Raw genomic sequence first — 14,672 nt, 5'->3', positions numbered from 1 at the left:
AATAATAATAAATACTTTTTTCCCCCCAAACAGATGGATAACCCCCCCCCCAAAAAAAATACACAATTCTTACCTCTTGTGACCTATCTTGAACTAGTCTGTACCTTTATTATGGCATATTCTATTAGTTATGATATTTATATAATTTTCTTTCCCCTCACCCCATTATATAAATTCCTTTAGAGCAGGGGCTCTCCTGCCCTTAGTCTTGGTATTGTCGGAAGCACTTCCCACCCGCAGAGAAAAGAAGTGCTTAGTAAATATTTGTTGGATCAGGAACAGTTTACATATTCATTTAAATTAGCTGTTCTGGTTGTTTTCAGTCATATGAAAGATATGCAAATCCACTCTCTCCCTCTATCCTGTTGCCCAACCTAGGTAGGCAGATTGCAACTACTTTAATTCCTTGTTGACTGTTCAAGGAAGTTTTTATTTGTGTTGAATGGAAGTCAAACCTCTTGAGTTTTCTGGCACATTGGGAGTTGTTTACAGCTGCTTTTTCATTGGTGTTATTGTTAAATGGGACCTGCCTGAGGAGTGTACTGTACACCAAACAGTTTACACTAAGCATTCATTTATTCATTGGCTCGCCCATCAGATGACTCATTTACCACCTGTACCTATTAAGTAAATGTGGATGTCTGCAAGCTTGAAATACCCTTGATGTCTGTATGGTATGTTTCAAATGATGTAAGTATCTTACCATATTTATAACTTTTAGGACCAACTAGGAGACTGTATGGTCCCTTAAACATATAAATAAGGAGCTATGAAATATGTATTTTTTTAAAACATTGGAAAGGAGACCCTGGTCTCATTATTATTCTAGGGAAATTGAAACCATTTTATAGAGGTAGAAAGAATACACTCACACATCAGCATTACTTACTAGAGACATATTTTATTAAGGTTAGCCATATATGTAACAACATTTTGGCATACAATTAATTTTCAGTGCTATCAGGGAATTGGTTTTAATTTAGTTGACCTTAGAGTATACAGAGCAAATATTTTCCAGATTAGTCACACGTAGGAGGGTCATTTATTACTCACAGGTAGAAGGGGCTTCCTTACCTTTCACATAGTATAGGTTTGTTTACTTCTCATACAAATTACTTATGTGAAGTATACAGTTTGATGTTTAGTGGTACCTTTTTACTAATGAAAGTTGTTTTGCTAGAGGTAACACTGAGGTGAAATTATCTCATCTTTACTAAGAAGGTTTCAAATGAAACTGCTGGTGTACTAGTAATCTCTCTGTGGGTGGCCAACCTGTTGCTAGAGAACAAGTGAGCATCTTATTAAAAGTTGTTTGGTCTGGGTGAGGTAATGTACTGTTATCAGATTGTTAAGTTTCCTAGAAGCATATACTTTCATCACTTTAAAAAATTTCCAAGTAACATTATTAGTTTCATTAATCATAAGCCCTTGTTCCTTGTAAGTAACTAAAATAATACCAAAAAGGACAGAAATACAAAATAAAATTTACCCAGTGACCCTTGCCATTCATATTTTTCTGAATATTCTTTTAGAAATTTCCACATAGAAATTTAATGCATTTACATAAAAGAAATATTCTTACTTGCTATTCTGTTACTAACTTAATCATTTAAATAACATGCCATGAACATCTTTCTATGTTAGCAAATATTAATCTGTATACCACTGTTGTATGTTATTAGTAGTCCTTTATAATAATAAAAGCATAATATGCTAATTAGACTGAACAGCCAGACATCCTTCCAGATGAAGCCACGGTGGCAGGGGCCGAGGCAGGGGCCAAGGCAGAGGCGGTTAGGGGTGATCAGGCAGCCAGGCAGAGTGGTCAGATATCCCCCAAAGGGTCCCAGATTGCCAGAGGGTGCAGGCCGGGCTGAGGGACACCCCCCACCCCCGTGCATGAATTTCGTGCACTGGGCCTCTAGTGGTTTATAATTTACTTAATTCCCTCTTGATGAGCATTTAGGTTCTTTTTAGTTTTGGAATATTACCTACTCACATTTCAGTGACCAGAAAAATTGATGGCTACTCTGAGTGAATGGTGCACACCTGATAAATATTTCACTGACTTCTGGTTATGTCATAAATTAAAATTCTACACAATTTATTAGCTGACTCTTTTATAATTAATGCATCTGTACACATATATATGTATGTACACACACTCATACTCAAATAGCAGCAACTCCTTGGTGATACACCCAGTAAACCCTTGCTTCCACCACTCTGGAGCCTCCCTACAGCCGCCCACTTTTTACTTAGATTGCAGTTAAATCCCTGATTTTGCGGGCTCTCTGATTCCCAGGTTTTCCCCCACATCTTTTCTTTTCCTTCCGGACAATTGTGCAAATGCTGAATTCTTCCTCTTATCCTTCCATTTTTCATAGGCCATGAATTTGTTTGTTCTCCTTTAGAAAATTCTTTATCGTACAAATTCTTGTTCAGAAAATTACAATAAAGATATCCCAATCTTCATGTTCTTAAGTATATCAATTTCTATCTGATTTTTATCGTTGCAGGTTTAATAACTATTGTTAAGAATAATAATCAGTTATTTTTCACTATTTTGGTTGAAACCATGTATCTAAAATATATTGAAACATATCTAGTTATCCAGTATGAATTTTTTTTAATCATTTATCCACCCGGTTGACAACTTGATGTCAAATATCTGGATATTTGAAAAACATCTAAATTATGTAAAATTTTTCAGTATATCCAGAATATTGATTATTACATAGACATGGTTGGGTAATTGTTGGGTAATCTGGAACCTTCATTTAGGAGGTTTTATCTTCTATTGGAACTTTTAAGGAGAAAATACTAACTCATCACTTGGATTAATTAGTGGCAATATTTATAAAAGCCACAATGTGAGGGGGGGAAAAAAAATGAAACCTGATATACATGATATAAATTGAATACCTAGAAACACCACCATCGATAGTTCTAAGAAGGAAAACATTGCCTACGGTGCAGCCAGGTACATAAACAATTCTGGAAATTTTTGTTTCTACCATCCCACATTAATTCCAAGAAACATTAGGAGCCTTTAAAAAAATCTTCCACGCTCTAACCGGTTTGGCTTAGTGGATAGAGCGTCAGCCTGTGGACTGAAAGGTCCCAGGTTCAATTCCGGTCAAGGGCATGTACCTTGGTTGCAGGCACATCCCCAGTAGGGGTTGTGCAGGAGGCAGCTGATCGATGTTTCTCTCTCATTGATGTTTCTAACTCTCTATCCCTCTCCCTTCCTCTCTGTAAAAAATCAATAAAATATATCTAAAAAAAAATCTTCCAGCTTTTCATTTATACTAAATTTTTATTTATAACATATAATGAATATAGGTCAATCACAATAGACTCATAGGTAGGACAGTATACATTTGGCAACATTTACCTTTTAAAGTGGTTATTCAGCCTGAACTCCAGTGATTGCTTTCAATAATAGATTTTTTTTTAATTTTGCAAAGAACTGCCTAAGGGAGAGTGTTCCAACATGTCAGCATTTTTTAATTGCAAAATAATAAGAAGTTAAGGACATAATATTTGCATGGAATGAATGTGGACAAGATTGGGCAATGTGATCTAGTGATAATGCAATTAGGTACATTCAGTCCTGGGTGTACAATCATATTCTAATTATATTGAAGAACCAAATGATGACAGTACAAAGAGAGGTTACAAGTGAAGTATCTCATCACTCTTTACCTACTTAAGCCTTTTGTTAATGACTGAGATTAAGACATAGAAGACTTTATGCATATAAAATAGTCAATAAAACAAAGCTGAGAAGAATATGTTGACTAGGAAGTTAGAAATAAAAGATTGAAGAAGACTACAGAAATGTTATTTCTTTTTAGCATATCGTAGATGCAAAAATGGCAGAAAATTTAGCTAATTGATATTTACAGTAAACTAATGCTTAGTCTTAAACTTTGATTCTCAAAAGAGATAAGGACTAGAAAGACCTAGCAACCAGAAAGAACAGCAGCTCTTGTGAAAATAACTAGAGCATTTCATCCAATTGAAAATTCAGGATAGACCAGCATTGTTACTGTTAAATGCTTACTCTACATAATAAAAAACTTGGTATGCTTATTTATAGTTTGAAAGCACTTTTTTTTAAAGTTGCGTTTCTTTTTTTTTTAAATACATTTTTATTGATTTCAGAGAGGAAGAGGGAGAGAGAGACAGAAACATCAGTGATGATGAGAATCATCTGTTGGCTGCCTCCTGCACACCCTGCACTGGGGATCGAGCCCATAACCCGGGCATGTGGTCTGACCAGCAATCAAATCAGTGACCTCTTGGTTCATGGGTCAGTGTTCAATCACTGAGCCACACTGGTTGGGTCAGATTTCATTCTTTTTTATAGCCAAGTAGTATTCTGTCCTGTATATGTACCACAGCATTTTTAACACTATCTACTGATGGGCACTTGAGTCGATTCCATGTGTTGGTTATTTTAAATAATGCTGCAATAAATATAAGGGTACTTATATTCTTTCAAATTAGTGTTTTGGGTTTCTTCAGATATATATACCGAGACGTGGAATCACTGGGTCATAAGGCAATTCCATATTTAATTTTTTGAGGAGCCTCCACTTTGTTTTTTATTTAGACTAGAGGCCCTGCGTACGAATTCAGGTACGATCCCTAGGCCTGGCCTGTGATCAGGGCCATCTTCCCCAGCTGCCCGCAGCCGCCCCCGCCCCCCGCTGCCACCCACCCCCGGTTCCCCAGTCGCCATCAGACAATTGGAGCCTGCCAGCTGCGGGGAGGGACCAAGAGGTCGGCCATTCTGCCTGCTCCCTGGCCCTGCCCCTCCCCCCAGTTCCCCATTTGCCATTGGGCAATTGGAGCCTGCTGGCTGGGGAAAGAGACCAAGAGGTAGGTGGTCAGTGCGCCTCATAGTGACTGGCCATCCAAGGCTTGCTTGTGCCTCAGGCCGGCTCTGGGGGGCTGAGGGGACTGGGCGCCGCCATCTTGTGGCTGTGGGCACCTCCATCTTTGAGGGCGTGACCATTAGCATATTCCCTCCTTATTGGCTGTGGGAGCTGCCATCTTTGAGGGCGGGGCAGTAATTAGCATATTCCCTCCTTATTGGCTATGGGTGCCACCATCTTTGTGACAGCGTGAGTGTCAATTAGCATATTCCTTCTTTATTAGATAGGATATTTGTTAACAACAGCACCCCACTTCCAGGAACCAAACTCTGTATTAGTTTTCAATTATTGTGAACAAAGCAACACAAATTTAATGACAAAATAATAAACATTTGCTGTGTCACATACAGCTTAGCTGGGTCATCTGCTCTTGGTCTCACAATGCTGAAAGTAAAGTATCAGCTGGACTGTGTTTTCAATGGAGGCTTGAGTTGGGGAAAAATCTGCTTTCAAGCTCATTCATGTGTTAACGTAAAAAACATTCAAACCTGTAAAGAGTTGTTTGTGAGTTAACTGTCGACAATTGCCAGGAAGCAATATCTCAACGGATTGGGATAGTGCTCCAGGGAATGGCGGTTTCTCATCTATTTTTATACATTGTAATCAAAGCAGGGGACATTGGTGGGTTACATGAAATCCACTGGTGATAAATTAGAGAGGCAGGAGAAAGCAAAGCGGGGAAACTCCTAGGATTGGATAAAAAGTAAAATGATAGACACATTCTTAGGTGGGTGCAGGAACAATTAACATGATAACAATGAAGGAATTTGTGGTACCTGTCCTGGCACCCAGGCACATTAGGTTGTGCCCCAAGGGGTCCAGAAAAAGGGAAGTTACAAGTTACCCAGACATTTCAAGGGTATGTTATTATAGATCAGTGGTTCTCAAACTTCTGGCCCTTTAAATACAGTTCCTCATGTTGTGACCCAACCATAAAATTATTTTCGTTGCTACTTCATAACTGTAATGTTGCTACTGTTATGAATCGTAATGTAAATATCTGATATGCAGGATGGTCTTAGGCGACCCCTGTGAAAGGGTCATTTGACCGCCAAAGGGGTCGCGACCCACAGGTTGAGAACCGCTGTTATAGATGCAAAAAGACAGATACGTTCAGTTAAGGTAAAGGTTGATCTTGTCAGTGAAGATACTGGCCTAGGACGTAACTGCCCACCATAACTGCTTTTAGTTAAAGTTTAATTTCAGACCATCCTTTGTGGTTACTTTAGGTCTCTGAGTTTGCAAGACTGCTATGCAGGCCTCCCCTGAGCTTGTCAGGTCAGCATGTGGCCCCTTTCGTCCACACAGGTTGTTAGTAAAACTCCTTTCCTTGCAGCTGCATGATTAAGGACCCCATCTTCTACCTGGCTGTGAGCTAGAGACCTCAGGTCTACATTAGTTCCTTGCCATATGGATCTCTCACAGGCTCTTTCTGAACATAGCTTATTTCTTCAAGGCCAGCAGCAGAATCGCATACAAGTTTGCTAAGATTGAGTCTTGTATGCCATAACGTAATCATGGGAGTGACATCCTGTCACCTTTGCCATATTCTGTTGATCAGAAGCAAGTCACAGCGGCCAGCGTGGCTCAGTGGTTGAGTGTCGACTTATGAACCAGGAGGTCACAGTTCGATTCTGGGTCCAGACTCATGCCTGGGTTTCGGGCTCGATCCCCAGTAAGGGGCCGGCAAGAGGCAGCCAATCAATGATTCTCTCTCACCATTTCTATCTGTCCCTTTCTCTCTGAAATTAATAAAAAATAACGTTTTTTTTAAAAGAAGCAAGTCACAGATTCTGTCTACAACTGAGGGGAGTACAAGAATGTGACTCATGGGAGTCCCCTTAGTATAATGTACCTAAAAGGTATTACAGGAGGGTAGATCGTGTCCCCCAGAGTAATCAAGTGATAGTCCTTGGAAACTGTAGATGTTACCTTATCTGGGGGAACTTTACAGTTGTAATTAAGATAGAAATCTTGAGATAAGGGGATTATCTTGGATTATCTGAGTGGGCACTAATTGTAATTACTACATGTATCCTTTTTAAAAAATATATATTTTATTGATTTCAGAGAGGAAGAGAAAGGAAGAGAGAGATGGAAACATCAGTGATGAGAAGGAATCATTGATCAGCTGCCTCCTGCACGCCCACCCCCCCACACCTCTGGCGCCCAAGCCTGCAACCCAGGCATATGCCCTTGACTGGAATCGAACCTGGGACCCTTGAGTCTGCAGGTTGATGCTCTATCCACTGAGCCAAACCAGCCAGGGCTACGTGTATCCTTTTAAGAAGGGGATAGAGAGTCCCGGCCAGTGTTTGTTAGTGGTTAGAGTGGCGGCCAATGCACTGAAAGGTTCTCAGATTTGATTCCTGGTCCAGGGCACCTACCTGAGTTGTGGGCTTGCTCCCCACCCCCAGACGGAGTTGGTGTGGGAGGCAACCAGTTGATATGTCTTTCACATTGATGTTTCTCTCTCTCTCCCTTCCTCCCTCCCTTCCACTCTCTCTGAAAAAGCAGTGGAAAAAAATGTCCTCAGGTGAGGATTAAAAATAATAAAAGAAGAAGGAGGTAGAGGGAGATTAGATACATACACATGGAGGAAGGCCTTGTGAGGACAGAGCAGAGAGAAATTTGATGTGGGTTTTGACTGAAGATTAAAATGATGCAATCACAGCCAGGAATGCTGCCAGCCCACTAGAAGCTGAGAACAGATTCTCCCCTAGGGCCTCTCTAGGGAGTGTGGCCCTGCTCACACTTTACTAGTAATTTCTGCCCAGTAATACTGAGTTTGCTCTTCTGCCTCCAGAACTGTGAAAGACTAAATTTCTATTGTTTTAAGCCACCAAATTTGTGATAATTTGTTACAGCAGCCACACAAAACTAATACAGATGGGTATTAAATGATATTTTAGTTTTGCTTTGTAAACTCATTTTACTGGTTACTGAGGTTAAATATCATTTCATAAGATTATTGACTGTCCAGTTATTTTCTTCTATAAGTTTTTCAACTCATGATTTTGTTTCTTTTTTAAAAAATCACTTATTGTTAGTAGGAATTCTTATTCTAACTACTAATCTTACTGAAGAGATGTTTATCTTATGTATATTATGGTGTCTTCTTCATTTAGAGGTTTTCTTTTTCACTTTATTTTAAATTATGGAATTTTTTTAAATACCCAAATGAAGACAGCATAATATGATATATCTTCCATTTACCCATCACTCAGCCTCAGTAACTATCAGTATTTCTCCAGCAGTATTCATCTTTTCCTTTCATTTTTTGTACTTTTTGTGCATTATCTAAGAATTGTGTTGCTTTTATTTATGTGGCTATTATTGCCATGATAAAATACCCCTTCTTTTTGTTATAACACTTGTTCTTTGTTGCTTTTACATTTAGATAAATGTTACCTTACTTATAGCAATTCTAATATATACAAAGCATTATCGCACCCAGTTAACCTATACCTTCTTTCCAAACAACTGGTACTTTTCTTATTCAGCACAAGCTATTGATTCAGATCTTGGTCATCAGCAAGTGTCCTAACATCTTATGTGGCCCTATATAACTTGTTGAAAATCCCAGGTGTCCTTATAAGAAGGCTGATCAATCATTGAGGAGATGTCAACATATAAGCCTGGGTCAGCTGTGCTGGCATTTTTGTGTTTCCAAAGTAATTCCTCTCAAAACTTTTCCCCTTATTTTTAGTGTGCCACCTGGGCTTGAATGCATGAAAGAGCAAGACCTCTGCAACAAGATAATGGCTACAATACTAGAAAATTACAATACCCTGTTTGAAGTAGAGCACACAGGAAATGATAACCAGAGTTGTGAAAACCCAACGAAGCTTATCATTGTAAAAGTAAGTTTGATATTTAGTGTTCAAGATTGCTGTATGTTGAGTGGAAGACATTTTATTTACATCATTGTTTTTCATGAAAATTCCCATTTGGATATAACTGCAGGTTATTATTCCTATGTTTATTTCGTTCTTCTTATGATTCCTATTTTCTGTATCAAGCGTTTGTTAAGTAATATGTATTCTTCTAAGATTGAAGAAGAATTGTGAATTGGTGTTTCCTTGCTGCTGTAAAATCATCTCAAAAGCACCTATGTGAGCCCAGTGCTGGGGTTGATTGGATGTACCACCTTTTTCTGAAAGTCTGGTGTTACAGCAAAGATATGATACATGCTATGTCTGTGTTCAGGAGTGCTAGCTTACTGAGTAAATTGCAAAATCCCTTCAGACAGTAAGAATGTCTATGCCTTTTTGTCACTCTTGTGTCTGGCACACTTTCAAGTTCAACCTCAGATTTTAACTCCCATATATGTAGTTATTGGTAACTATCATCAGTAAAGGAGAATATTTTGAAAACCTAAAAAGGAATTCTTAACATTACTCCCTAAATGTTTGTATACATTGGCTGATAATTTATAGCATATTCTTTACACATTGGGTAAATGCATGTAGGTCTCTAAAGATTTACAATTGAGGGTCAGAGGATAAACATCCAATCCAGATCCTCCAGATGAGGGAAAAGAAGGAAGACATTGCATTTCTTTATCGTTTATATTGAGGCAAAAGCATGATGGAACTGATAATGGAAGGTTCCCTCAGGAGGTTTCCTGAAACTTAACAAATTTACAGACCTACTCTACTCTTGTTGATTCAATGCTAAGGAATGATAAGAGGTACTTGGTGTGGGTGTTGAAGGGATGTTTTCAGCTCTTCTTTCATTTGAGGCATGACTGTGAAGAAGAAATAAAAGGTAATGGGTATCAGGTAGCACCCTATCAAAACAGCACAAGAAGACTAAAACTAGGTTTTCTTAACTGGGGCTTATGCTCTTAGTACAACAGACTCCCTGTAACGGATAGAGTACATCTGAGAGAAATGCACTTAGCAGGAATCCTGCCAACCTAATAAAGAGAACTTTAAACTGAAATTTGAGGGAAGGGAAGAACAATGCTCAGATAAAATGATAAAATGAAATACTTTGGAGAATATCAGGTGTAATCTAAGGTGGAGGTAATATGGAAGCTGAGAAAATATTAGTGATTCAAAAGAGAAAAGGAGAAAAAAAAGCCCTACTTATATCAGTTCTGCTACCAAAAAAAAAAAGGAAAGAAATTATTTTTTAAATAGAAAAAATTTACCTTAAATTTGTTTTTTTTCATTTCCTGCCGAACTTAGCAAGGGGTCTCTTTTTAAAATGTTAAAAAGTGATTGACTTTCTTCCAGCTATATCTTTGATACTTTTTAATACTCATACCTTGTAAAGAGGGCTGATAAAATAATAAGATAATCTTCAATTATAATGAAAATAAATAAGCAACACAAACTTGCTGAGGTATAGATAATCTCTGGACTGTGTCAACAGAAGATTATATGTTGAAATATATGGAAGAGTGCCCTTGCTTGGAAATCCTTGAGTTTGTAGGTTTAAGCATGGTGGAGAACATAGCGTGAGAGTACAGATTAAGACACATAAACTGATAATACTGGGGGAGCCAAATACAGAGAGATACCTTAGGCTGATGAATATGACTGCTACTCTCCTGATGCAAGTTTCAGATCTGGCCTAGAGGCAGACAGATGTCACGATTAGAAACGACATGTGTATACTCTGGAATCATTCTGCTAAGGCAGAATATTTGATACTTTTTTTTAAAACTGATCTTGCTCAGAGTCTTATTTCTGAAAGGGTGGATAATGCAACAGGGGCATGAGATTTTATGGATTTAATTGTAACCAGTAAGGATGAAATAGAAGTTATGGAACTATTTTAACAGGATGTGCCAGTGCCATTTTAGGGCCCCAAATAATGAAGAATATGCTAGCCACAGCTTGATATGTAAAACTGGCCATTGTTTAGAACGTAGGTTTTTTAAATTCCTAAGATCATAGTGAAACCAAAACGTGGGATGTTGAGGCTGAGTTCGTTGTCTAGAGAAAACGAAGAATGAAGTCGCAGACAAAAACAGCGGATCAACGTTTATTGGGAAAAGCCAGTCCTGGAAAAGGTCCAGGAGCAGGCCAATGTCCAGAGCTTCCTTTCCATGTTACAGGCAGGAGTGGTTCAGCATCCAAGCTGATTAAAGTCTGTTACAGTCCATGTGTACTGGCCCACATGGCATAAGCCACACGGGCACGGGGTTGTGCTCCCCCACAACAGGAATGTCAGGTATCCATTGTGCCCTATGCAGGGGGAGAGAAGAAGGGAGGAAGCATGCACACCTTTTTGTACATATGCTTCTTAGTTCCTGATTGGTCCTTTCATACATTTTAAAGCTCATGCCCCTCCTTCCCCGTCCAGTTGGGTTCCCTGATTCTCCTGTCTCCGCCCCCATGGTCCCGCCCCATCTACCTGCTGCTCTGTCTCCTCAGTAGTAACAGATATAAACCAAGAGAAGGTAGATTAAAAGGAATTGGGAGGCTCACAATGAAATCATTAACACACTGAAAAGTAGTAAAAATGAAAGGGCAACTAAAAAATGTTATTATTCCGATTGTTCTCATGAGTTCAGCTTTTAGAGAATGTGTACAAAAAAAGGAAACAGGCACAAAGCAAGTGAAAAAAATACACAAGAGTGGCAGAGATCTAAATGTTTGAGCTGAGACTGAGGTATAAAACGGGGAAAGGCATTTTTAATGGGGAAGGTACTAACTGTGCCCACTGACACACCTTTGTGTACCCCAGTATAGGAAACAGAGGCAGTGTTGAATGACATTTTTCATGATATTTTTTGTGGGCTAAAGGGAGATTTGGGGCGCAGACAAGTATAAATTTGATTGTATTTGGACTTGGATCGAGAACTTTGACCACAGCATTGGAATGTGGATTGGTGTTTTAACTTCAGGGAAGGTTTCTACATTTGTTTGTGTAATCAGTACTTTAATCATTGACTTGAATGAGCATATTTGCATGTGAAATAAAGCTGGAGGGATGGGAGTGGGGTGGAGGGGGGGTCAATGGGAGGAAAAGGGGGTACATCTGTAATACTTTCAACAAGAAAGATACTTTTTTTTTAAAAAAAATATATTTTATTGATTTTTTACAGAGAGGAAGGGAGAGAGACAGAGAGTCAGAAACATCGATGAGAGAGAAACACCGATCAGCTGCCTCCTGCACATCCCCCACTGGGGATGTGCCCGCAACCCAGGTACATGCCCTTGACCGGAATCGAACCTGGGACCTTTCAGTCCGCAGACCGATGCTCTATCCACTGAGCCAAACCGGTTTCGGCGATACTTTTTTTTTTTAAGTTGGAAGAATATAGGTCAGATGTTGGATGTCTACATGTATAGAGTAACAAAATGGTATTGTTATATTGTAAATCAGAAGACGCCTTAATCAATAAGCCAAATTTATTTGGAGTCTGTTCATTTTCGCTAGCCCTAGTGGGCCCAGAGGAACTCTTGCTTCTCAAATTCTTGGGCCCAATATGGTGGAAGTCTTTTCAATTTATATGTTTTTCAGCTCTTTGTTTTCCAAATTTGGAATGAGACTTCCGGGCCTTCTGAGAAAAAGTCCTGTTTGCTGGGACAGGGCTGTGAGACCATATCTCAAGGCCTGGCCTGGTGCCAGCACTGACAACTCTGTCTGGGGCATATTTTATGGCCTCTCTGGAATGGGGAGTAGTCTTATTTTTCCTATTAAGCAAGAAAATGTTTACGGAGTAGCAGGGTTAAAATTTTAAACAGCACATTTTACCCAAGATGGAGGTTACCATACTTCAGTACGTGTGTAGTGCATGTGTTTGCGCACACACTTACAGCTATTTCCCTCTGGCTTCAAAACAAAACAAAACACACAACAAACACCATTTTATTTGGACCTGAAGCTATGTGCTGGGGTCAGATGGGCCCCTCCCTCTGACCCAAGGGATGGATGAATCATAAATGGTCTTAAATAGGGTGGTATTATAATCACTCTTTAGTCAGTGATTAACTAAAGGTCAGAAGAGACATTTTACCTTACATGAAGAGGTAGATTTAAGGTAAAGTGTGCTGGGGGCAAAGGGCCTCTGGGAAAAATTTTCATCTCTGATAACAAAAAAAAACAAGAATGGTTTATGAGATAAGAGCTGTAGTTGCCTCTGGGTGCAGTTAAGGGGGGTGGCAGTGGTGATGATGAACCTGGAAAGTGCTCTAGGGAGCTCTCTGTGGTTATGAAAATGTTCTATATATTCCAATAGGGATGTGCATTATGTGGGCGTACGCATTTGTCAAAACTCCTTCAGCTGTGCAGTTATGATTTATATATTTTACTGTACTTAAATTAATTTTAATTTAGGAAAGAGAGAAGAGAGTAGGCCTCTGAATCAGAATGCCCACCTCTCCCCTCTGCTTTTGGATGTTTTCATGCCCGGGGCTGCTGCCACCATCTTTTGTCTTTCAGGCATGAATGCATCAGGATACAGGGGTTGGCAACTAAAGAAGGGAAAAGTCTGGGTTCCTCATCACTGCTCATCTGCTGAACCAAACCTGACCACACATACCTCTGGACTTTTAGTTACAGGAGGGAAATAATTGTCCTCATAGTATAAACTATCTAACTTAGGTGTAGTATTTTGGTTCTTGCATCAAAAGCCTGATGCAGTCTTAATTGGAAAGTGGTGTACTTAGGTTTGTAAATTGATTTGCACCAATAGAGCCAAGAAGAGACCCAAATAATAATAGCTAAACTGAAAATCATCCACAGATTTTAGTTAACTTTTAGCAGAGTATGATTGCCAAAAATAACTACAGATTCATTCACCAAATATAACAGTAGTATCCAGAACAAAGAATATATGTGTCACTGCACTTGGTGTAGGTACAAGCAATAGCTGCCGTGTTGTGTCTGATTTTGAGTACTACATTCTAACTCCCCTGACAGTCCTGACGATCTCCTGGTCCTCATTTATCCTAATTAAATGTATATTTGTCTGGTTGACTGTTGTACTTGAGTTTCCCTACTGCTGATGACTTCTAAATCATAATTCTAGGCCCAGCCTAGCAGGAGAGCAATAGAGCCATATTTCCCACTACCTATAAAAAGCTTTACCCTGGCCTGTGTGCTCAGTGGTTAGAGTATTGCCTGCACACCAAAGGGTCATGGATTCGATTCACGGTCAAGGGCATGTACCCGGGCACAGGTTCCAACCCCCGGCCCCAGTAGGGTGTGTGGGAGAGGCAACCAATCGATGTGTCTCTCTCACATCGATGTTTTCTCTCGCTCTCTCTTCCCCACCCACTCCCCACCACCCTCCCTCCCACTCTCTCTAAAAATCAATGGAAAAAACATCCTCGGGTGAGGATTAACAAAACAAAAAATAATTAATTATCTATACTAATAAAAGAGAAACATGGTAATTGGCGTACGACCGCTACCCTTTTCATTGGCTAATCAGTGAGTATATGCAAATTAACTGTCAGCCAAGATGGCGGCCGGCAGCCAGGCACTGAAGCGAGCAGGGAGGCTTGCTTGCTGCAGACTCCAACGTTCGCCGCCTCACTTGCCAGCCTCTCAGCTGCAACTCTAAGCAACTATATACTATGTTGCAAATAAGAAGCTAAACAAAACCCCAGAAAACAGCCGGACTGAAACCCAGCCGGACCGAAACATTGTATCCATGTTTTCAGCAGCGAGGCCTCAGAGCTAAAGCTGGCCCAGAATAAAAAAAAAAGAAAACAAGGAGCGGTTGGGAGCTTTAGTCACTCGCCAGCCGGAAAACAGCCC

General features: G+C 39.7%; 1 protein-coding gene across 6 annotated transcripts in view; it reads left to right on the top strand.

Moving 5' to 3' along the window:
* Nucleotides 1-14,672, top strand: part of FAM13A (family with sequence similarity 13, member A) — a 261,528-nt gene that overhangs the window by 62,560 nt on the left and 184,296 nt on the right. For all 6 annotated transcript variants that reach the window (XM_005862767.2, XM_005862766.2, XM_014536858.1 and 3 more), the window contains one exon: nt 8,656-8,809. In XM_005862767.2, the coding sequence (XP_005862829.1) occupies nt 8,656-8,809 (154 nt within the window). The remainder of the gene's footprint in view (nt 1-8,655; nt 8,810-14,672) is intronic.

This window comes from Myotis brandtii, unplaced genomic scaffold, assembly GCF_000412655.1.
Source record: "Myotis brandtii unplaced genomic scaffold, ASM41265v1 scaffold1675, whole genome shotgun sequence".
NCBI lineage: Eukaryota > Metazoa > Chordata > Mammalia > Chiroptera > Vespertilionidae > Myotis > Myotis brandtii.
This window is presented reverse-complemented; position numbering and strand designations above follow the sequence as displayed.